At 44.0% G+C, this 23,787-nt stretch overlaps 2 protein-coding genes across 2 annotated transcripts in view; one reads left to right on the top strand and one right to left on the bottom strand.

The window, feature by feature from the left end:
- Window positions 1-494: 494 nt before the first annotated feature.
- LOC117353886 (globin-like) lies at window positions 495-14,851 on the bottom strand. The gene is made up of 3 exons (XM_033930377.1): window positions 14,757-14,851; window positions 2,705-2,936; window positions 495-879 (listed from the first exon to the last, which is right to left on the bottom strand). Exons 1-3 carry the CDS (start codon window positions 14,849-14,851, stop codon window positions 730-732), a joined length of 477 nt encoding a protein of 158 aa, XP_033786268.1. The 3' UTR covers window positions 495-729.
- A 2,341-nt stretch (window positions 14,852-17,192) lies between these two features.
- UBD (ubiquitin D) overlaps window positions 17,193-23,787 on the top strand; it is a 44,717-nt gene continuing 38,122 nt past the window's right edge. Inside the window, exon 1 of the mRNA XM_033934007.1 lies at window positions 17,193-17,249. The gene's annotated coding sequence lies outside the window, so the exon portion shown is untranslated. The remainder of the gene's footprint in view (window positions 17,250-23,787) is intronic.

Below are 23,787 nucleotides of genomic sequence, written 5' to 3'. Positions count from 1 at the left end.
CAATTAAACTGGAGTTATTTCTAAGGTGCTTTGCTATTCTTCTTTCAAGTTCAATGACTGGTTAGACTGTATGTTCACAGTATTTTGAAAACACTTCTTTTTTGTCTTTTCATGAGACCTCAGAACCACCACTCCTCCATCCCACCGAGGTGTAAACACGGGGAGATACAAGCAGTGAAATCCTCACCAGTCTCTTAACAATTTAAACGTCATGCATTTCTTAACATATCGTTATTATCACTTAACTTAGTAATGGTGAAATCTTGCTTTTCATAGGGACTATGCGGTAAGACCCAACATGTTTCACTGAATTTTCGTCAGGGGTCTACCCACTACCACAGCCGTCCACCTCATATCAATTAGTGTTGTGAGATATGATAGGATTTAACAGAGAGAGGAAAAGTATTTTTTGTATGTTTATTTTGTTTACACCACAGGACCAGTGAGGTTAGGAGAGGGTAAAGGGGGTGAAGAGGCTATAAAATAAACCCACCAGGATGTTGGAAAAAACCACCCAATTGGGCAGGAAAATCGAATGGAATCGAAATTTTTTTTTTCCTGAATCGGGCAGCACTAATCCCAACTAGCTGTGGGGTCCTCAGGATCCGTTTGAGAAGCCCTGGACTAAAGGGGTTTGTGTGTTCTAGTGAGAGAAGGGAAAACAAATCTATGCTGGGAAGCAATAGATCATTCTGTCTGACCCAGGCTGAATCTGCTTCTTTTCCAAAATCAATGAGGTCCACTGTCCTGCCACCATCCAGCTTCCTTGTATGCACTGTTCAGCTGGGTGCAAAGCATGTTGGTCACTTTCTCAAAGGCAACACGGCCATCCCCATCACACTTCTCATCTATCAACTGTAAGATGATATCACAGATTACCTAAAGGAGAGAGGTGAGAGGCACAGAGACAGACAAGGTCACGTTATTAGACTACATTTTAAGTCCAAATTAAAAACTTTCTTGTTCCATGATGCATTTGGAACATAAATGTCCTTCTTAGGACAATTGGAGGATCTGTTTCTTTTTTCCCTCCTCTTCCTGTTTTTCCCTATTATGTTCTTTTCTTTCAAAATTGTAGTTCTACCCCTTTTTCCTTTGGTATATGTAAGTCCAAATCGTTTTGTTCTGTTTTACAATAAGCCCCCAGTGTCGTCTATAACTATTTATTTTAGCAATACTCTATGTATTTAATTTTAATGTACACTGCCTAGAAGCCTGATTAGGTGGTATAACAAATTTTGAATTAACTTGGAAACTTGGTTATGTGATGTCATATTGATTATGCTTCTAGATGTTAAGTTTTGTCTTATCTTGTGATAACACTCTGTGGAAGGAAAGTAAAATTACATTACATTGCATGGATTGTGTGGGTCTTGTTATGATGTCATTTACCGTATATCACATCAGTTATTTCTAAGCCCTGCTGTCCATATCGGTTCTGTGCATCTTACATACCAAGAAGAAGGGACATTACCCCATAAATTACAGATCTACACCAATTACTTCTTATAAAACTACTACTACTTATCACTTGTATAGCGCTGAAAGGCATATGCAGCACTGTACATTTTGACATGGTCCCTGCTCGGAAGAGCTTACAATCTAACTTGGACAGACATGACATACGAGTATATAGGATTGGAGATGCAGAACCCAAGGTGGTTGTGGATTTGGAATTTTGGTTTGTATTTCTTATGAATTTATCAAATATCTCTTACTAGGCCAGTATATCTCAAACTGTGTGCCAAGGCACACTAGTATGCCTCCTGAGATTTCAGGTGTGCTGCGGTACACTGGGGAAGAGAGGCTCTGGTGCCAGCTGACTGCCTACAAGATGTGCTTCTCATGGCGAGAGGTACGTCCTGTATGAAATCAGTGGGCGCCAGCACCTATCCTCTCTGGCCCTCTTCCGGTCTGGCACCCCCCACTGGCATCTCAGGGCCCGCCTGGAGGGTCTTCACACACATGTGGACATCGCATTGATGATGTCACGCAAGCGTGATGTCATCACGGTGATATCCGTGCACTTCCTGTTGCCTCGAGCCAAGGCCACTACCTTTAGTATGCCGTGGCTCGAGAAAGTTTGCTGGACACTGCTTTAGGCAATTTAGGAACTTTATATATCAGATGGGCAGCAGTGTTCAGAGCAGTTTGAAGCTTCTGTCAAACGCTCTCATGACATCCAACATATAATACATTGCAGTAGTCAATAGGGGTAGGAGAAGGAGGAGTCTATATCATAAAAAATGTAATAGAGGAGTGGTCTACCACTCAAAGCCTGACCAGTTCTGACTCTGTGCGACCTCAAACAAGTAACATTAGTGAACCAAATCTCTATTTACACTATTATAATAAGGGAAAAGAATAATGACCTCATGAAAGGTCTTCTCCCAATATGTGTCTGTAAGGAAAACCCTGTATACATCTCACTTTCACCCTTTCACAGGATCTCATACTGGATCTAAGCAGAGAAATCAATTTCTCCCCATTTAGCCAGAGGTGGCTGCTTAACTGTTTTGAAGAGATTGATATGAAGACCTGTTGGGATCCTTGCTGCATAGATCCAGATGATTATTTTAAATATCCATGCTTGTTTCTGGACCTCCTATTCCAACTTACCACACTTTTGCAAGGCTGAAAGTAGCTTAATAAATACCATATACCATACACATTTAAAGAATCAGAAACAATATAATAGGCTCACCCTGAAGTTTTTGGGGTCTATTTTTAACTGAGTGGCATGCTTCTTGCCCAGGGAGTTTATCATCTCTGTAAAGATGTTGGTATTGTCCAGGCACTGGATCATTTCATTGAGGGCACTGAAGACCTTCTTGCCATGACTTCTGACCTGAGCCGACTCTTCCATTTCAACAGCTGATCCCATACCCTTGAAATGACCAAAGTAGGACTTTGTCTCAGGATGTTTGGTGAACATTCTGTGAGAAGAGACCATGAAGGCAGAGCCTGAGTTCTTGGAAACAGATTGAAGGCAATATGCTTGCTAGTACTGGGTTCCAGAACATTCTACCAAATAGAATCACAGAGCACAACCTCTTTAAATAGGAAATAATTAAAATATTCTTTATGCTGAAGGTATCTGCAGCAAGTAGCATGTGTGATCTCAATTTGTAGCTTTGCAGGACTAAAATACCAAAAACAACCATTGAAGATTTAGAAGCTTAACTGCATATTCTTACTGGCATAGCAGAGGAGCCTCAAAGTTATGTCTTAATTGGGGGCCTGGTAAGGCTGAAAATAGCTACATGTCTTCTACTTTGCATATTGTAATGTGTCCTGATTACCTACTATGGAGTTTCTGATTTTCTAAGGACCTCCTCCTGAAATATCATCCAACGTAATCTACACATACAGACAAAAAGAGAAAATTCTAGGATCCATTTATCATCGATAAGTTTATCCCACCTAACCTACAACCTGTGCAAAAATTAAAATAATTTTCAATTTCTTCCAAAGAAGGGAAACCTTTATCCAGTGCTCTACTAAGGGAATAAAAAGGTTTTCCTTGTCTTAAAAGAGGAGGAAATTTGGATCACATCACATTTCAGCAGGTGCATTATTTAAAATAAAAAATGGGAGTCACGTGATGACATGAGCGAGTGAGGACGTCTCCTCGTTCACTCCGGGGCAGCCCTGCCGAATTGCACTGAATTGCTGACACCCTGCCGACCCGATCGCTGTAAGAGACGCCGGGTACGATCCCTACATATATGGATTGTTACCTTACCCGATCCCAAGACTTAATGCAGCCGAAATCAGCAAAGAAAACCGGACCACGTGCACGACCGGTGGAGCCCAAGATGGCGGCGAGTCCCGCGGTGGCGGTCTCCAGCCTGACTGAGTTGGCTCTGAGCGAAATTAAAACAGCGCTCTCGCAGGTATTGGGGCCCCAAATGGAGACACTCGCCTCCCAAATTACTAATATAGAGGCTTTGCTGGCCACAGCGGCGGCTCGCACCGCGGAGCTGGAAAGCAGAGTGTCTGACTTGGAGGATTCCTCGACGGCGCGGGACACAGATATTAGCACGCTGCAGGCGCAGGTTAGGGCTCAGCATGATAAGATTGATGATTTAGAGAACAGATCTCGTCGCTCTAACCTGCGTCTGATGGGCATTCCGGAGACGTTGCCGGAGAGAGCCTTACCTGAATTATTGGAGACCTGGCTGCGGGACGAGTTCACTTTGAGACCTTCACTGGGGCCCTTACGCATAGAACGGGCGCATCGGCTGGGCCCTCGACCTGGCCTAGACGGGCGCCCGCGTGTTGTGATATTGAAATTGTTAAATTTCCAACACAAAATTGAGTTGCTGCGCCAGTACAGAGCCAAGAAGGATGACCTGAACTATGATGGTCAGCCAGTCCGACTGAGCCAGGACTTCTCGGTAGCTTTGCAGGAACGGCGGCGACCTTACTACCCTTTATGTGCACGCCTGGCGGATTTAAAGCAGCGTTTTCAATTCAACTATCCAGCTACATTGAGGATTCACTGCAATGGAGTCTGGAAAACCTTTCAGACCCCAGAGGAGGCGGATGTCTACCTGCAGCAACTGGGCGCCCAGAAGCCGGGAGCGGATTAACCTGGGTTTGGACGCAGGCTGGGTAGGGTGGGTGCCTGCATAAGACTTTTGTGCTACTTGCTGTTGGCAGGGACACTGTTTTTCATGTATTATGGTGATAGGCAGATAATTGAAGGTCAGGGTGGCCCTGGGGGGTGACCATTTCTGTGACTCTAGTTCCTCCTGATGGGGGTTCTGGGATTAGTTAACGGGGAAGAGGGGCCTGGGGATTTCTTGGGGGCAGCAGCGGTATGGTTTGGGGATGTTTGTATGTATACTGCCTTTTCTGTTTTATTGCATGGTTTCCAGCGGAGAGGGTGGTCTGCTTGGGAGTGGATTGTGTGGTCTCGGGGCGAGGCTGGGCGTCCCGGGACTCTTAATACTACGGGAAGTGGTGTTATTGACGGGAGGGACAGGGATCCTTGCGGGTGATCGTAATTTACGTATTCTTTCCTGGAATGTTTCAGGAATCACTTCTCCGGTAAAACGCACTAAAATACTTTCCCAATTGAAACATCACTCTGTAGATATAGCTTGCTTACAGGAGACTAGGCTTACTGATAGTGAACACCGAAAACTTCAGAGAGGATGGGTCGGAGATTTACACTTTGCTTCTGCACCAGGGAGGAGAGCTGGGGTGGCCATATTGATTCGCAAGGGCTTCTTAGGTACAGTGCGGGTATTGCGACGTGACCCTCAGGGTAGGTATCTATTGGTAAGGGTGGAGGGACCGGGTGGGACATTCAGACTATTGGTGGGATATGGTCCAAATAGCTATCAACATGCATTTTTTCAGAATTTGGTGAATATTTGTGTGCAGGATCTGGGCTGCCCCCTAATTTTGGTGGGTGACCTAAATCAGGTACATAATCCCACTATGGACCGCTCTGGGTCGACGAGTATGACCAGAGTAAAACAAACGAAGGGCATTCCCTATTTGTGTAGAGCCTTGGGGTTGGTGGACTCCTGGAGACTATTACATCCAACTGAACGGGATTATACGCACCAGTCGAGAGCGCACGGTTCTTTTTCTAGACTAGATTACATTCTACTCTCTGAGACTTTGTTTCCTAAGGTCTCGGAGGCCACGATAGGCCCTTTGGAAATATCGGACCACAATATGATCTGGATTGATGTGGCACTGGGGGGTCCACGGGGTCCGGGAACTGGATGGCGATTTCCCTCCTATTTACACAAAGATGTTCACTTCCAGGAATTCTTAAAAGAAAAATGGGAGGATTACTGTACACACAATGCCCAACATGTTGACCAACCAACTTTATTTTGGGATGCGGCCAAAGCGGTATTACGCGGGGCTATTATTGCTTATGTCACTACTAGAACCCGTAGAATAGCATATCGCATAATATATCTTGAACGACAAGTGACAATGCTGAAACAGGACTTGTTGCGTGATCCATCTGCGGCTACTACCGAGGCATACAGGGCGGTGTTGGTGGAGCTTAATTCTCTCATCCACGAACGCACCAAGAAACTTTTGTTTTATCGTAAATTTCAATTTCATAAATATGGTAACAAGGTGGGGAAATTGCTAGCGGCTATTACAAAGAGTTGGAAGGGGTCCAGATACATACCCATGATAAGGGAGAGCTCGGGGAAGTTCTTAACTTCGTCGGTGGATATTGCGGCGGGTTTTCAGAAATATTTTGAGGCATTTTATGCATCCCCTGGCTTGTACACGGGTCCTGACGTACGGGACTATTTGGCGGATGCGGGATTGCCTCGACTGACAGTGGCCCAGACATCCAGATTAGATAGGCCGTTACATGTACAGGAGGTGACCCTGGCAATTCAAAAGTTGCGATCTTGTACAGCACCGGGTCCGGATGGCTACTCCCCCGAGTTTTATAAGATCTTATCCCCCTGTATAGGTAACTCTCTTTTGGATTATTACATAGCTATACAGGAACAGGGGGTTTTCCCTCGTCATAGTAATGACGCCCTGATTACTTTGATTCCAAAACCATCTAAACCCCCAGACGATATAGAATCCTATCGACCGATATCTCTACTGAATGTGGATGTTAAGATCCTAGCTAGAGTCCTAGCTGACAGATTGGCCCTTGTTCTGCCTTCCATTATAGTGCCGGAACAGGTGGGATTTGTTCGCAACAGGCATTCCGCCATTAATGTCAGGCACATACTTTTAGCTCTTTCCCGTGCTCAATTAGAACACCGCCCTGGACTGCTTGTTGGGTTAGATGCAGCAAAAGCCTTTGATAAAGTTAATTGGCACTACCTGTTTCAGGTCTTAAACTATATAGGGATCCCCGCAAGTTTTCTGTCCTCTGTGCAAGCACTTTACAATGGTCCGACGGCCTCAGTATTGGTGAATGGAGTGCGATCTTCTCCCTTTGCCATAGGTAGGGGGACAAGACAGGGCTGCCCGCTATCTCCCTTGCTTTTTCTGCTGTATTTAGATCCCTTACTGCGCACTATACAAAAGGATGATATCCTTGAGGGTTTACCTGAGGGCACGTCGCAATTACGGGTGCTGGCCTTTGCGGATGACCTTTTACTTGCATTGGATAATCCACACAGCTCACTACCAAGAGCGTTAGAACTATTGGATGAGTTTCACATTTATTCTGGCCTGGAGTTGAATAAGCAAAAGTCTTTAGCACTCCCCACTCTTCTAGAGGTGAGACACACTTGGCCGGGTGATTTTCCACTACAGTGGGCTACTTCCTCGCTGACATATTTGGGTGTAATTATCCCTCAAAATTTGAATAGACTCTATTCCGCCAATATAATACCCTTGCTTCATCGAACTGCTAGTACGCTGCATGGCTGGCGGACGTTCCCTATTTCCTTGTCAGGCCGAATAGCTCTCTATAACATGATGGTAGTGCCTCAATGGACATATGTCTTACAAATGCTCCCTCTCATGTTAACCACATCTCACACTGCACTGCATGGCGCCCATCTCTCTAAATATTTATGGCAGGGTAAAAGAGTGAGGATTTCCTTGGCTAAGTTACGGCTTCCTGTGGATCAAGGGGGGCTGGGTTTATTATGTGTATCTCGGTTTAACCTAGCATGTCAATTACGTCACATCCATGACTGGTTCTGTGACACTTCTGATTTTTCTATGCCTGTGATTGAATGTTTTTCCTTCCAGCCATATCATTTTAGCTATCTCCTCCATGCGCCTCAGTTACCAGACTTACCTCAGCTGAAGTCCCATCCACTTTTGCCAGCGATGCGTACAGCATGGAGGTTGTTGTGCAAGGGCTTACAGATTTCTCCACATCATACACCTTGCCTTCCATTGATTGGGAATGGTGATTTCTTACCTGGCATGGATTCCGCAGTGTTCAGACGCTGGTCTCGTGAGGGCCTACAATATGTGTCACAGACCATACAAGATAATGGTTCACCGATTCCCTTCAGAGACCTACAAACACAGTTTCGGATATCATCTATGGACTGGTTTGCGTATCAACAGCTTACACATTATTTGCAGTCCTTGACACCGGTGAGGTTACAGGAGGATATACAAGACAGATTGCAAGAAGCGATTGCACTCACATCTCCTGAGTCAATGTCCCTCAGATTCTTCCATAAGGGGCTACAGAAACGGGCGGGTGAATTAGACTTTCTTGCCTTGGCTCAGAGGTGGTCTGCTGATCTCCAATTGCCCATTGCAGCGGATGTGATTCGCAGAGGCATTCGTTTGGGAAGGACCACGACTGTGTCCTCGCTTGAGAGGGAAAGAAATTACAAATTTATACTGAGAGCCTTCTGTACGCCCAAGAGGGCACATGTGATTGGGATAAGTGCTGATCACTGTTGCCGGAAATGTGCTGGTCCTATGGCATCGTTTGGACATATGTTTTGGTCTTGCCCCATGATATCCTCCTTCTGGATACAGTTAGTGTCTTTGGTGGCACGCCTTTGGCATTGCTCTTGGAGATTGCACCCAAACTTCCTTTTCACGATGCAGATTCGATTTCATCCACCTAGACCAGGTTGTGCAGCATTCTTAAGGAAAACTGTATTGCTGGGACGGAAATGTATCTTGTTGCAATGGCTTTCACCACAACCTCCGACTGTCCCTCAATGGAGAGCATTAATGTTACACCAAATGTTACTGGAGCGACGTGAAGTGATGGACTTATCCACTAAAGCTGGACGTTTATACACTCAGTGCTGGTACCCTTTTAGCTTGACTTTTACACCTTATGTTCAAAATCAACTTTGGGGTACTTAATTGACTTCTTTTTCCCCCCTTTTTTGCTTTTTCTTTCTTGATTTGTTACCGCTGCTGCCAGGGTGGGTGGGAGGGTGGGAGGGGGGTTGGTGGGTTGGGTGGGTGGGGATTGGATTTGTTTGCTATTTGAAAATTGTACTATGCTATGTTCACTGCTATGTTTATGCTTTAATAAAAATGATTTAAACATAAAATAAAAAATAGGGTGGCTATAGAGCTTGCTCAATTGCTCACTTCTTCCAGCTGACTGCTTATATTGGGTTATGCCCCCCCATATCCTATTTAATATCATTATTGCCATCAGGATCCCCCCTCTGATTTCATGAAGAATCACTGATTTGCCCCATATATGTCAGTCCTATTCAAGAGGGGTACATAAGAACATAAGAATTGCCGCTGCTGAGTCAGACCAGTGGTCCATCCTGCCCAGCAGTCCGCTCACGCGGCAGCCCCTAGGTCAAGACCAGTGCTCCAAATGAGTCCAGTGTAACCAGCTTAGCAAGAACTTGTCCAGCTTTGTCTTGAATCCCTGGAGGGTGTTTTCCCCTATAACAGCCTCTGGAGGAGGGTTCCAGTTTTCCACCACTCTCTGGGTGAAGAAGAACTTCCTTATGTTTGTATGGAATCTATCCCCTTTCAACTTTAGAGAGTATTCTCTTGTTTTCCCTACCTTGGAGAGGGTGAACAGTCTGTCTTTATCTACTAAGTCTATTCCCTTCAGTATCTTGAATGTTTCGATCATGTCCCCTTGAAGTCTCCTTTTTTCAAGGCAGAAGAGGCCCAGCTTCTCCAATCTCTCACTGTATGGCAACTCCTCCAGCCCCTTAACCATTTTAGTCGCTCATCTCTGGACCCTTTCGAGTAGTACCGTGTCCTTCTTCATGTACAGCGACCAGTGCTGGATACAAAATTCCAGGTGAGGGTGCACCATGGCCCAGTCCAGCGGCATGATAACCTTCTCTGATCTGTTTGTGATTCCCCTTCTTGATCATTCCTAGCACCCTTTTCGCCGCCGCAACACATTGTGCAGATGGTTTCATGGACTTGTCGATCAGTACAGGATATTGTCACAGTTTGCTATATTATCATATTCAATTGCTGAGGGAAGCAACTCTACAAATTCTGATTACATTAATATGTGTGAAATTTTTTTTATTCAAGCATCTTATTTATTTATTTATTCAATTTTCTACACTATTCTCCCAGGGAAGTTCACAACGGTTTACATGAATTTATTCAGGTTCTGAAGCATTTTCCCTTTCTGTCCCAGCGGGCTCACAATCCATCTAATGTACCTGGGGCAATGGGGGGATTAAGTGACTTGCCCAGGGTCACAAGGAGCAGTGTGGGTTTGAACCCACAACCCCAGGGTGCTGAGGCTGTAGCTTTAACTACTGCGCCACACACTTCCAACTGTCCTGATTACCTCCATAGATTGGATTTGTATTTATAACAAACAGCTATAGCTTGAAGATAAGGACTGAGCTGGTCAGTGTCACTCCATCCTCTTCTGCAAATGCGAAGGCTCCTGGGTTTGGAATTTTGAATTAAATTACTTCAATACAATAAACAAAAATGGCATTAGTGCAAGAGCTAAAAGAATTCTGGCTATTCCATCCCATCAGAAATTACATTTTCACTTGAGAATCACTTTATTTAGTTAGAGTTAAGTAGACTGGGTTAAATGGTCAGTTATTTCTAGTAGCCTCTCAGAGCACTCTCTTGTTGTGATCAGAGGATGGAAGAAAAAGAAAAAAAAACACTGCCCCAATCAATATTGTTGTCCTAGTTGAGGAATTACAAAATATAATCTCACTAAAAACTGATCTCTGTATCTCCATTCTTAGAACATCATCTTAACTACTGATCTTTTTGTTCTCCAGAAATTTTTGGCAACTCCTCTGCAAATGTCTACAGATCTAGACCTCATTTGGAAGTATATACCTAGGTCACAGCTTCTCAAGCTATATAAGTGATAGGTAGTAGTTTTCCAAGTTTTCCAAATTACGAGTCACAATAAGCATACATGAGATTAATCTGTATATCCTGGGTTGCCAATTTATACAAATTTATCTTCTGCATATATATTGCGGCTATCCAAAAACCTGACTAGCTATGGGACCACCAGAGCAGATTTGGGAAGTCCTCTGGCATGGTGCATTCTTTCCCTTACACCTGCTGCCAACTGAAAAAAAACTTGGACCTGATATTCAATGGCACCTACAGTCCGTTCTCATTATCTGCGCATTTGCATCAATTGCAACCAATATTACCCATTCGTGTCATTGTGTTCATGTATTTGCGGATTCCTCCTCTCCCAAACCAGGAAACTTTCTCATGACGTCAGCGCACCCTTCCCCCTCCCGGACCCAGAAGAATAGCCTCAGGCCTACCTTGTTTCCCTGGTGGTCTAATGGCGCATTGGGGCAAAAGCCATTCACAGTTGCTCCTGCCCATAATGAAAATGGCTGCCAAGACTTCCAGCAGCAGTCTCACAAGACTATTGTTGGAAGTCTCGGCAGCCATTTCAACAAAAGGAATATTTTGCTAAATCAGCATGTTGTTTCAAGAAAATCCCTTTTGGAGTCAACGAATGCACTGCAGAAACACTAGCGGTCATCAAATAGTGTCACCTTACAAGAAAACTCAGTGCAAACTGAGTAGAACTGGATCTGGTGTTTTGCAGTGTCTGCTTCCTACACACTGACAAACTAAGTTCACCTTAATACCGAGAAGTCCTCCAGGGTCCCTGGGCATCACCTTGGTTAGCTCACTGACATTTTAAAATCATATCAACCGCCTAGTTAAAAAGTAATTGGTCACACTACAACAATTGAGAAGGGTTAGACCTTATTTTCTCCACAGCACTACAGAATACTGATCTAATCGACAATCTTCTCTCTGTAAGGTTAAACATACATAATTCGCCCACCTGAGCACTGTGTATTGATGCACCTTTGTCTTGACTAGATTGAGCAGAAACTGTCTCTTCTATGTTTTGATGTACAGCGCTGTGTATGTCTAGTAGCACTATAGAAATGCAGGGCTCTCGAAGAAATGAACAAAAAACTTTAACTAAAACAAAACACAGTAGTGAGACTTGCATATATTCTACAAATCGAGATTCAATCATGTCACACCACTACTTATAGAACTACTTTGGCTCCCAGTTGAAAAGCGGATTGAATTAAAACTGTTTAACATTTAATATGGCGAGTCTCCCAATAGTTTCCCCAGATTTGCTGAACCACTAGAAAGATCTGCTGAACAACGTAACACCAACCATCTGATGTTATCCTTAACCTTCCTGAAAGGAGTAAAATATAAAAAGATTAATTGCAACCCATTTAACAATCAAACTGCAAAAATGTAGAACTCACTACCCACTGAGATTTGCTCGTACACCCTGTTTCGCAAATATCTGAAAACATGGCTCTTCCAAAAATCCTGGCTAGGAGCCTAACTTGACTCAGATTCTGAATTATACTGTACTTTACCCATTAACTCACTGTATTCAAAATCTATGCTAGGAGTACAACTGGAGTTTTTACTGTACTATACTGTTATAATATCTGTGATACATTGGTTGTTGTTGTAACCCGCCTCAAACTCCACTCCAGAGGATTTGGCAGGATATAAGACCATAAATAATATAACATTTAATATTTTATGGTTATTTTTTCACACTGTAATTCCTCTGTTCCCTTGAAATAGTGTGATGGTGAAAGTGTCCAAAGGTAGATGACAGTTGGTCTGTAGTTGTAGTGGCACATACTTGATTCAATTATACAAAGAATTTTTCTTCAGGCTAGCCAACCACTTTTATTTATCCCAGCATCCTTTGTCTTCCTGTTTTGCCTGTCTCTATGTCCCTACTGCACAGGTCCTCCCCACCCCCACGCCTATTAAAATGTTGAATTTGTATTCTGTTGATATTTTATAATATTTCTATTATATGAATGTTCTACTCTGAACAATAAAAGCAGTGCATGCAAATAGATCTCATGCATATTCATTGTGGAAATCCTGAAAACTCGACTGGATTGTGGCCCTCGAGGCGGGACTTTGACACCCCTGCCTTACACACTGAGACAGTTCTGGCTAGAGGCTTGTAGTTTCAGTCTCTTACCAAGGCAACTATAAGTGCAGTGGGGATAAACTTGGACTGCTTTGGCCTGCCCCTTTCCACGTGGAGCTCTCTGGTCATTCTGGGGTCCATTTCAAAAGATGGTAGTCAGCGTGTTTCTGCAAACAGTGCCATGGTGGAAGTGTGTGGTGCAGGGGTTAGAGCTACAGCCTCAGCACCCTGAGGCTGTGGGTTCAAATCCCTTGCTGCTCTTTGTGGCCCTGGGCAAGTCACTTAATCCCCTCATTGCCCCAGGTACACTAGATAGAGTTTGAGCCCATCGGGACAGATAGGGAAATATGATACCTGAATGTAAACCACTTAGAGGCTCATATTCTAAACACTTAGTTAGACACATAAAGTGCCATAGGTTTCTAAGGTACTTTGTGTGTCTAAGTGACAATGAGCTCCTTAGGATAAAAGTGGTATATAAATAAATAAATAAAATAAACACTGTGACATTCAAAATATATATATTCAGTAATGTTATACAGATGGTCAGTGGTACTTACTATTATCTGAACAGTGGTGATATTTTCCTGCCATATGGGTAATTTGCACATTTAATTTTAGGTCTGCAGAGGTTATCTATATATAATGGGTGAGTATCACTGCTACATGGATAATTTGTGGTTCCCACCTAGAGCTGTACTGAGTAGTATATTTTACTATTTGGCCAAATAATTAAAATTATTGTTCAACTGAATACAAATACCGAATATGAATAATGGGCATTTAGCTTTACCATAACAAAGAATAAAAGAAGCAACAGAGAATCAGAGATCAAGTGTTCATGTCAGTAGGGTTTAGCACAGTAGAGCCCTGGATTATTCGTATTCAAACTTAAATCACTATTTAGCCAAATACAAATAATTCATTTGGGGCACTTATCAGGGCCGAATCAAATACGAATATTCCCACCATATGGACAGTGGCAAAGTGGTTAGGTACATATTCAGCATCTGACTATTCATGTGGGGCCTAAATATTGATGGATAGCGAATTAATAGAGAATTAATAGAGATACTAGTCACTGATATCTATACAAATCCTTTAAAATATTGGCAGAACCAACCTAAAGATGTAAGATGCTCTAAGCAAACAATCAGCCATGCACCCACCTACCGCGTCCCACCCATAACATTTTCCCTTCTCTTCCCTTTCCTACATCTTCAGTTTTCTAACCTTTCTTCTCTCTGTAGTCAGCATCTCTTCATCCCTACCTCCCTACTCAAATGTCCAGCATCGATCTCTTTCCCTTAACCTTCCCACTTCCTTATCAAGAAAATACATTTTTTCAGTTGGGGGAGGGGGAAAACAAGGACAGCAGTAAAGAAATCCTGTAAAAGATTGAGCCTTTCAGAATCTCATCCCATGTGCATGCTCAATGTTGGCCAAGCCCAACCCCTTCAAATATACCATTAGAGGGGGCAGGATGTAACAGATCTTTTAATGCATGTATATGCTAGGATGTTGGAAGGTCCACTGCTCACAATGGCTTTTAAAGGACTTTCATGCTCTCTGTGCTGTATGTGCCATTCTTGTCCCCTGAAGCCTGCTACCCTAGACAGATACCTAGTAGTAAGGTTGTCCCTGAATACTGGCCTACCTGTGTATAGCACTAAAGGCTATCCCTTCAAATAAAAATCAGATATCTCAAAAAGTTAAGCAGATAACAAACTGGTACCATTTTTCTAAAAAGGGTATAGTTAGGTCAAATTTTATCCTAGTTCATGCAATTTCACTACGAAAAGCTAGGTATGCAATGGGGAGAAAAGAATTTAACTCAGTCTGCACTGGTAAGATTAACTCTTATGCATACCTGATGAGGACACTTGTTCCGTTCTCTTCCATATTGGCATAAAGCATGGCCCATGCGCTCTGAGCACTCTGCACATCTGCGTCAGAGAGGGCCATGGCGTCTTAGCACTTCTGCTGTGTTTGTCACACGAGCTGAGGGGTTTGGAAACTGGTTTCTGCACCTGTTCTAATGCTCGTTGGTTCTCTTTATACACCCCAGGGATTTGGATCATAGCAAAGGGGGGTCTTTGTTTTCCAACAAAAGACTAGTCACATTTTCCAAAGTTAATCACAGCTAATCAGGAAAAAAAACAAGAATTAACTCTTAGGATGCTGCATCTCATGACTTCCTTGGGTATGAGGGTAGGCTATGGACAGAAGCAATTACACCAATAATCTTATTAACTGTCAATGTTATTACATTAAGCAACAACCTATTATGGAGATTATATGCTTTCTGGGGCAAGGAACTTCTTTGTCCATTGTAAATATGTAGCGTGCGTGAATCATTGCTTTTGTTTGTCTGCTGACATTTATTGTACTCATCTTGTACAACACTACAAGAAACTAAATGAAAAATGACATAAAATGACACTAAATGAAAAAAATATATATATACAGTATATATATTTACCCTCCCCCCTTTTTACTAAACTGTAATAGAGATTTCTACCGTGGCACAAAGCACTAAATCAGGGGTAGGGAACTCCGGTCCTCGAGAGTCATATTCCAGTTGGGTTTTCAGGATTTCCCCAATGAATATGCATTGAAAGCAGTGCATGCAAATAGATCTCATGCATATTCATTGGGAAAATCCTGAAACCTCGACTGGAATACAGCTCTCAAGGACTGGAGTTCCCTACCCCTGCACTAAAAGGTCCAACGCTCATAGAATTCCTATGAGTATTAGAGCATTTAGCACCCTGGACCATGGTAGAAACCTCTACCGTGGCTTAGTAAAGGAGTGCCTTATTTATTTCCATATATGCTATACCACAATTCCAAAGGGTGGAAGCAGTATACAATTAGATTGATACAGTAAGAAAAGAACTCCATAAATAAATAGCAAAGTACACAAATGGCAGCCATTCATTGCACGAGAGTACTGTGGTCCTCAGACAGAGACACTGAAGGCCTCTGTAAGCCAGGACTACTACTACTTATCACTTATATAGTGCTGAAAGGCGTACGTAGTGCTGTACATTTTGACATTTATAGACAGTTCCTGCTCGGAAGAGCTTACAATCTAACATGGACAGACAGACATGACATATATGGTAGGGTGTACAGAACCTAAGGTAAGAGGAGTTAGGAGTCGAAAGCACTCTCAAAGAAGTGGGCTTTTAAATGGGCCTTGAACACTGTCGGAGATGGAGCCCAATGTAGGGATTCAGGTAGCTTGTTCCAAGCATATGATGTAGCAAGGCAGAAGGGATGGAGTCTGGAGTTGTCAGTTGAAGAAGATGGCACAGATAGGAGGGACTTACCAACTGAGCGGAGCTCACGGGGAGGGGGGGGGCGGGGTAATCATAGGAGTAGATAAGTGAAGACAGATATTGAGGAGCAGCTGAGTGAGTGCATTTGTAGGAGTGTCTTCAGAGCTTTCTTAAGACCGGTAAAGGTAGGAATCTTCCTGATGTTCTTTTGCTAATATTCAATGATATATTATTATCAACTACCATAAATACTCTACACGTTAACAATAAATATATGCTTTAAAAGTACATATAAAGTGTATCAAGTGCAAATAAAGTGCTCAGATCTCCAACCAAAAAATGCTATAAAGTACAAATAAATGTACTAGCCCTGGTTGTTTGCCGGGGCAGAAAACTTTTTTATTGCTGTTTTTTACTTTTTCGTGAGCCTGTGGTTCTAACCTGCTTTACACCCGCAGATTAAAACCACGGGCTCACACTACGGGGAAGGAAAGGAGAGTTGGGACAGAAATAGGGCGGCGATTGGGGCAGACACAGAGAGGTGGAAAATTGGGGGAGAGAGCAGGAGATGCAGTCGGAAAGATGTGAGCGACTGGTCCCCAGCAGTCGTTTGTTCTGGGATCGCCAGTGTGCCTCATTTTTTTTTTTTTAGTGAATCATTGCTTGCCTATATTTACATGCCGTTCTCCCTCATTTGCATGCGCGGATCAGATCGGAGGATGATCAGGACAGAGATTAGTGAATTGGGTTGGAGGAAAATCAGATCGCAAAGGGGTTGCTAAGTGATTGGGACTTGATCAGTGGGCTTAGTGAATCTAGCCCAAAGTGCCGGGTTTTGAAAAGCTGTCTGGGGAAATCTGGACGTCTGGTAACCCTACTCTCACAGAGTCAGGACTAGCTTAAGCCACATAGTCCCGCCCAAAGAGGAAGTGACATAGGAGGAGTGAAGCCAGGAGAACAGCTGCCAGGAAGTATAAAAGGAAGGGCCAGAGCTGTGTTAAGGAGGCCTAGGGAAGGAAGAATTGGATTCAGAGTATATGTCTGTACAACCCATGTATAGCTACCCTAACCTGGCTGAGGTAAATTAAACCTTAATTTAATATTTGTGAGAATCCTGCTTGAGGTTTGCTAGAGCCAGACCAGTGCTGAAGTACCTGTGAAGTAACAGACCTCAGGCTGTGTATCTAAAGGCCCATTGTTAATCCTTGCTCATGCTCCATCGGTAGCGTGCCCATTAATTTTTTTCATCAAAATGGGACATCTATTAATTGTCAGTCTCACCCCCAATCCCGCCCCAGCCCCGCCCCCAATTTCTTCCATTCATTTTTTATGTACACATAATATCTTATTAATTCATAATGGTAACCATAAAATTTTCAAAAAATTACAAAGCACACTATATGCAGAGAAAATGTTAATTATCATTTATATTTGGAGGGTTTCAAAGATGTCAAGGCAGATGACTTTAAAATATGCAATGTCACCTCAGTAACTATAGAAAAATGGATAAATATAGTGCAAAATATAGACAGCAGATATAAATTCTCAAAACTGACACATTTTGATTACTAAATTGAAAATAAAATCATTTTTCCTACCTTTGCTGTCTGGTGATTGCATGAGTCTCTGGTTGCGTTTCCTTCTGACTGTGCATTTCTTTCTTTCTGCGCTCAGGCCCAACAATTGTCCCTTTCTATTCCCTCCCTACTTCCTTCCTATGTCCTTAGTGCCCCCAGTGCCTCCTTCCCATGTCCTTAGTGCCCCAGTGCCTCCTTCCTATGTCCTTAGTGCCCCTTCCTGTGTCCTTAATGCCCCCAGTGCCTCCTTCCCATGTGCTTAGTGCCCCTTCCTGCCCCCAGTGCCTCCTTCCCATGTCCTTAGTGCCCCTTCCTATATCCTTAGTGTCCTCAGTGCCTTCTTCCCATGTTCTTAGTGCCCCCAGTGCCTCCTTCCTATGTCCTTAGTGTCCCTTCCTATGTTCTTAGTGCCCACAGTGCCTCCTTCCCATGTCCTTATTGCCCCAGTGCCTCCTTCCCATGTCCTTAGTGCCCCAGTGCCTCCTTCCTATGTCCTTAGTGCCCCTTCCTGTGTCCTTAGTGTCCCCAGTGCCTCCTTCCCATGTGTCCTTAGTGCCCCTTCCTATATCCTTAGTGTCCTCAGTGCCTTCTTCCCATGTTCTTAGTGCCCCAGTGCCTCTTTCCTATGTCCTTAGTGCCCTTTCCTGTGTCCTTAGTGCCCCCAGTGCCCCTTCCTATATCCTTAGTGTCCTCAGTGCCTTCTTCCCATGTCCTTAGTGCCCCCAGTGCCTCCTTCCTATGTCCTTAGTGCCCTCAGTGCCTCCTTCCCATGTCCTTAGTGTCCTCAGTGCCTCCTTCCTATGTCCCCCCTCACTGCCTTCCAGCCTTTGTCCCACCCCCTCCCCTGAAGCCAGTCTGCCTGCCTGCCACGCCAAAGCCTGCCTACCTCCCTCTCTCCCTGCTGCACCAAAGCCTACCTCCCTTCCTCCCTGCCGCGATTGCCTCTCTCCTTCCCTCCCTCCAGCGCCCAATTCAATCCTCCCTGGACCTTCGCCGCCACCGCTGCCTGCCAGCCTCCCTCCTTCCCTCCCTCCAGCGCTGATTCAAACCCCCATCCGTCCGCTGCCACTGCACCTTCTTGCCGCCCAGAAACTTTCTTCACGACGTCAATTCTGACGTCGGAGAGGAAGTTCTGGGCCAGCCAATTGCTGCCTGGCTGGCCCAGAACTTCCTCTCCAACGTCAGAATTGACGTCGGGAAGAAGGCTCTTGACCGGCAAGAAGAAGGTGCAGTGGTGACAGGTGAACGGGGGTTTGAATCAGCACTGGAAGGAAGGAGGGGAAGCGATCGCCTGACCCGTTGTCCCCGTGCACAGCTTCGGGACGCTGTCCCTGAAAACGAGACCTTTCGGCATCCCGAAGCGGTGGGTTGGGACAATGGGACGGCCAATCCAATAACGGGATGGTCCCGTTGAAAATGGGACTTATGGTCACCTTACTGGAGGTGAATGAGGATGACTTCCAAGAGCTGATGGAGGAACATGGCCAGGAGCTGACCACCACGAGCTGAACTGATGGATCTGCATTGCTCACAACAGCAAGAGGTTAAGGAGGAGATTTTGTCTGAGGAGGAGAATAAAAGGATGAAGGAATCTCTAACTTCAAATGAGATTAGGGAGATGTTTAAAATGTGGGAAAGAGTGCAAAATTTTGTTGAAAAGCACCACCCGAATAAGGCTGTAGCAGTGCGAGCGATGAATCTGTTTAACAACAATGCAATGTTATATTTCCTCAAAATCCTCAAAAGGAGGCAAAAGCAACTGTCATTGGATAGGTTCCTTGATATAAAGTCAAACAAAAATAAAAAGATTCCAGTGAACCAACAGATAGCAATGATTCTGCTAGTTCTAGTGAAAGTTGTCATACACAATAACCCTCATCCTCTCCTCTCTCGTCTCCCTCACACCAGCCTCGATTCTTTTCAAAAGTAAAGTGCAGGTTAATTTGTTTTACTGTATATATTTTTTTACTGTATACAATACAGTATTTTTCTATAAATGTTTTTGGGTTGTGGAACGAATCGTCTGAATTTCTATTATTTCTTATGGAGAAATTTGCTTTGATGTACGAGTGCTTTGGCTAGCAAGCATGTTTCCGGAACGAATTATGCTCACAAACCAAGGCACCACTGAATTGTAGCATGCTGTACTGAATACTGTCATTTAGGTGACTAACTGCTGCATGTAGATTCTCTCATTCATACCTGTCCTAGAGCAGGTGTTAGTGGTGGTGCCTATATTTAGATATTGACATATGCAAGCATTCTAAAGTAGATTAGATGCACACATTTGCTGTTACAGAATACTAGATCAGCACTTAGATTTTGGGGGTTTGGGGCACCTAACTTTTAGTACATTTTATGGAATTGCCCCTGAAGCCTTCTGAGACAATATGGAAGGAGTTATAGTATCTAGGACAACAATATTCAAATGCCCTTATGTAGGCCTACCAAAAATGTCAGTACAGATAGGGGGTCAAGGGTCATGAATCTGGGTTGCAAAAACCAAAGGGAATGGTACAGATTAAGGAATGAAGAGCTTATGTGCGTGACAGAAGAGCGGGACTTGGGTGTGATTGTATGTGATGATCTTAAGGTAGCCAAACAGGTTGAAAAGGTGACAGCGAAAGCTAAAATGATGCTGGGGTGCATAGGGAGAGGTATGGCCAGTAGGAAAAGGAGGTATTGATGCCTCTGTATAAGACTCTGGTGAGACCTAATTTTAGAATATTGTGTACAATTCTGGAGGCTGCACCTTAAAAAAAAATATAAAAAGGATGGAGTCGGTCCAGAGGAAGGCTACTAAAATGGTATGTGGTCTTCATCATAAGGCATATAGGGATAGACTTAAAGGTCGCAATCTGTATATTTTGGAGGAAAGGCGGGAGAGGGGAGGTATGATAGAGACGTTTAAATATCTACGTAATGAAAATACACATGAGTAGAATCTCTTTAATTTGAAAGGAAACTCTGTAATGAGAGGGCATAGGATGAAGTTAAGAGGTGATAGGCTCCGGAGTAATCTAAGGAAATACTTTTTTACAGAAAGGGTGGTAGATGTGTGGAACAGTCTCCCAGAAGAGGTGCTGGAGACAGAGACTGTGTCTGAATTCAAAAGGGCCTGGGATAGAGGCATGTGCAATCTCTCAGAGAGAGAAAGAGATAATGGTTACTGCGGGTGGGCAGACTAGATGGGCCATTTGGCCTTTATCTGCCATCATGTTTCTATGATATACCGCCTCTTTGTTGCACCACTTAAGTGGTTTACATATTCTATGCAGGTACTACCTTTGGGTTCACAATTTAGTTTTTTTATACCTGGGGCAATTCTATAACTGGGGGCACTAAATAGGGGCAGGGGGAGAGATGGGGTCAGTTGGGAAGAGAAAGGGAGAGAAGTTGGATCTGGGGATGGAAGGGAGGGAGGGAGGGAGAAATGTTAGGCCTATGGATGGAAGACAGAGAGATGCAGCATTTCTAATTTTTTCCCCTCCATTTCATTGTTCAGCATCAAGGGGGAAGGGAAGAAGAAAAACAGAAAAGAGAGAAAGTAAAATGTTGGGTCATGGGGATAGAGGAGCAGAGATGGACCCATGGGAGGGCAGGAGGGAAGATAGCTGGGATAAGAAGATGCTAGGAGATGGGAAGAAAGGGACAGGGAGTTATAGCCTGACCAGAGGAAAGAGGGAGGGGTATTTTGAAAGTGGTGACCCATGTGGATGACAAGGGAGATGACAAGGGAGATGACAAGATGAGTGAGAGAGCAGTGAGTACAGTAGTAGAAATGTGGTAATGGGGAGTAGATAGCAGGAAATAGGAGGCTGGGAAAGGAGTGAGATGGGAAATGGGAGAGCTAGGGACTGAGAGAAGATAGAGAATTGAGAGGTAGCTGAACATTTAAAAAGAAGGGTGAGAAAGAAGGCAAGATTTGAGTGGACAGGCAAAAAAGAAACAAAAAAATTAAGAAAGCTGAAAAGGAAAAATCAATACATTGGAGACAGGCATAAGAAGGAAATGGAACCAGAGAAGAGGAGAAAAAAATGGACAGCAGACACTGGAAAGAGAATTAGGTGAAGATAGACAAAAAGCCGATAAAACCTCCCGACAACAAGGTAGAAAAAATTGTTTTATTTTGAATTTATTAACTAGAATATGTTAGCTTTGGGATATGTGCATCACAATTATTTTTATATTCAGTGGTGTAGTCATATACAGCTGATTTGGGGGAGGGACTGGAGCCCAAAATTAGTGGATGGGCAACAAAGTTTCTCCCTGCCTGAATTCAATTTATAAATACTTGAGCTAGTGGGGATTCCTAAGCCCTGCCAACTGAAGATATCTTCCTCCAGTCTGGCAACTCAAAATCTCCAAGCTTTGCAGCCAGTGGCAATATCCTCAAGCTGCCACTGCTTTCATGCATGCATGAAAGCCGAGGGGGGCAGGGAGGAGGGAAGGCAGCAGCTCTGCAACATTGCTGCCATCTGCAGAACATGGGAAGTTGGAGGGGGAGGAGGTGGCCATCAGTTGGTGAAGTTTGGGGGATCCCTACTAGCTACAGCAGGGGAGATGTTCATTTTGAGGGAGTCTAAACTCAAAGTGGGAGGCCCAATAAAAGAGTAATATTTACTCTGACTGAACGATCCTCCACGTGTGCTGCTGACAGCTGATTCAGCATCCCCACTCTGACGAGGCTCCCTCTGAAGAGGCTCACCTTAGCTGTCATAGAAGTGAATGAGAGAACCAGTAGCGTGCATCCCTGCTCATCAGTGTGGATGTGGAAGCCTGTGGCTGCTCCCACTGTCAGAGGTGCACATGGAGGATCACTCCGTCAGGTTAAGTATTACTGCTTTTTTGGGTTCTTCTCCACAGTGTCCCTTTAATGAAGGTTTATTATTAGATATGTATATCTTTTATATTAGTGATTGCAAATTTGGGACCTGCTCAACCTGCTCAATCTTAACTTCAATGCTTGATTATCTTCATGGTCTATTTAGCAAAGGCACTAGTGCCTTAATTCTTCAGCTAGATTTTAGTAGTGCCTTTGATCTAGTAGATCTTGAAATATTGTTGAGTTGTTTAGACACTCGGGAAAGGTCTGGAATGGGTTTCAAGATTTTTTGAAGAAAAGATCTTATCAAGTCATTTATGATGGTAAATATTCTCATTCATGGAGCAACCCATCTGGTGTGCCCCAAGGTTCTCCACTATCGCCTACCTTATTCAAAGGGGAGAAAAAGAGCAGGAGAGAGAAGTAGAGGCAAGAGGCAAAGAGGGGAATCAGCGAGAATTAGTTCTGCCTACCCCCGACCGCTGCCGTGAGTTCCCGTAGTCTCTTGAGACTACGATGGGAACTCCCCACAGCCATTTCCTATTGGTGATCTACACGGGGCAGGAGTGTAGGAAGATCGCTCCTGCCCCTAAAGCCCGCTAGACCACCAGGTAAGGCCAGGACACCGGGGGGAAGGCTAAACTGTGTGGGAGGGTTTCTTTTTTCCCCCTCCCCAAAAAATCACGAATATGTGAAATAGCAATTGCCGAAACTGCGAATGGGGAGGGGGAAGTGTACTGCGTTCAATACTGGTCGCCGCACCTTAGGAAGGACATGGCAGTACTCGAGAGGGTCCAGAGAAGAGCAACAAAAATGATTAAGGGCATGGAAAACCTTTCGTACGCTGAGAGGCTGGAGAAGCTGGGGCTCTTTTCCCTGGAAAAGCGGAGACTTAGAGGAGACTGATAGAAACTTATAAGATCATGAAAGATATGGAGAAGGTAGAGAGGGACAGATTCTTCAGACTGGCGGGGGCAGCAAAAACAAGAAGGCACTCAAAAAAATTGAAGGGAGAACGATTCAGAACAAATGCTAGGAAGTTCTTCTTCACTCAGAGGGTGGTGGACACCTGGAATGCGCTTCCAGAGGAGGTGGTAGAGCAGAGTACGATTTTGGGATTCAAAAAGGGATTGGACGTGTTCCTGAAGGCAAAGGGGATTGAAGGGTATAACTAGAGGGATACGATACAAGGCAAAATGTTAAATAACAGATCAC

This window comes from Geotrypetes seraphini, chromosome 2, assembly GCF_902459505.1.
Source record: "Geotrypetes seraphini chromosome 2, aGeoSer1.1, whole genome shotgun sequence".
Lineage (NCBI taxonomy): Eukaryota > Metazoa > Chordata > Amphibia > Gymnophiona > Dermophiidae > Geotrypetes > Geotrypetes seraphini.
The sequence above is the reverse complement of the archived record's forward strand: the minus strand, read 5'-3'. Positions and strand labels throughout refer to the sequence as shown.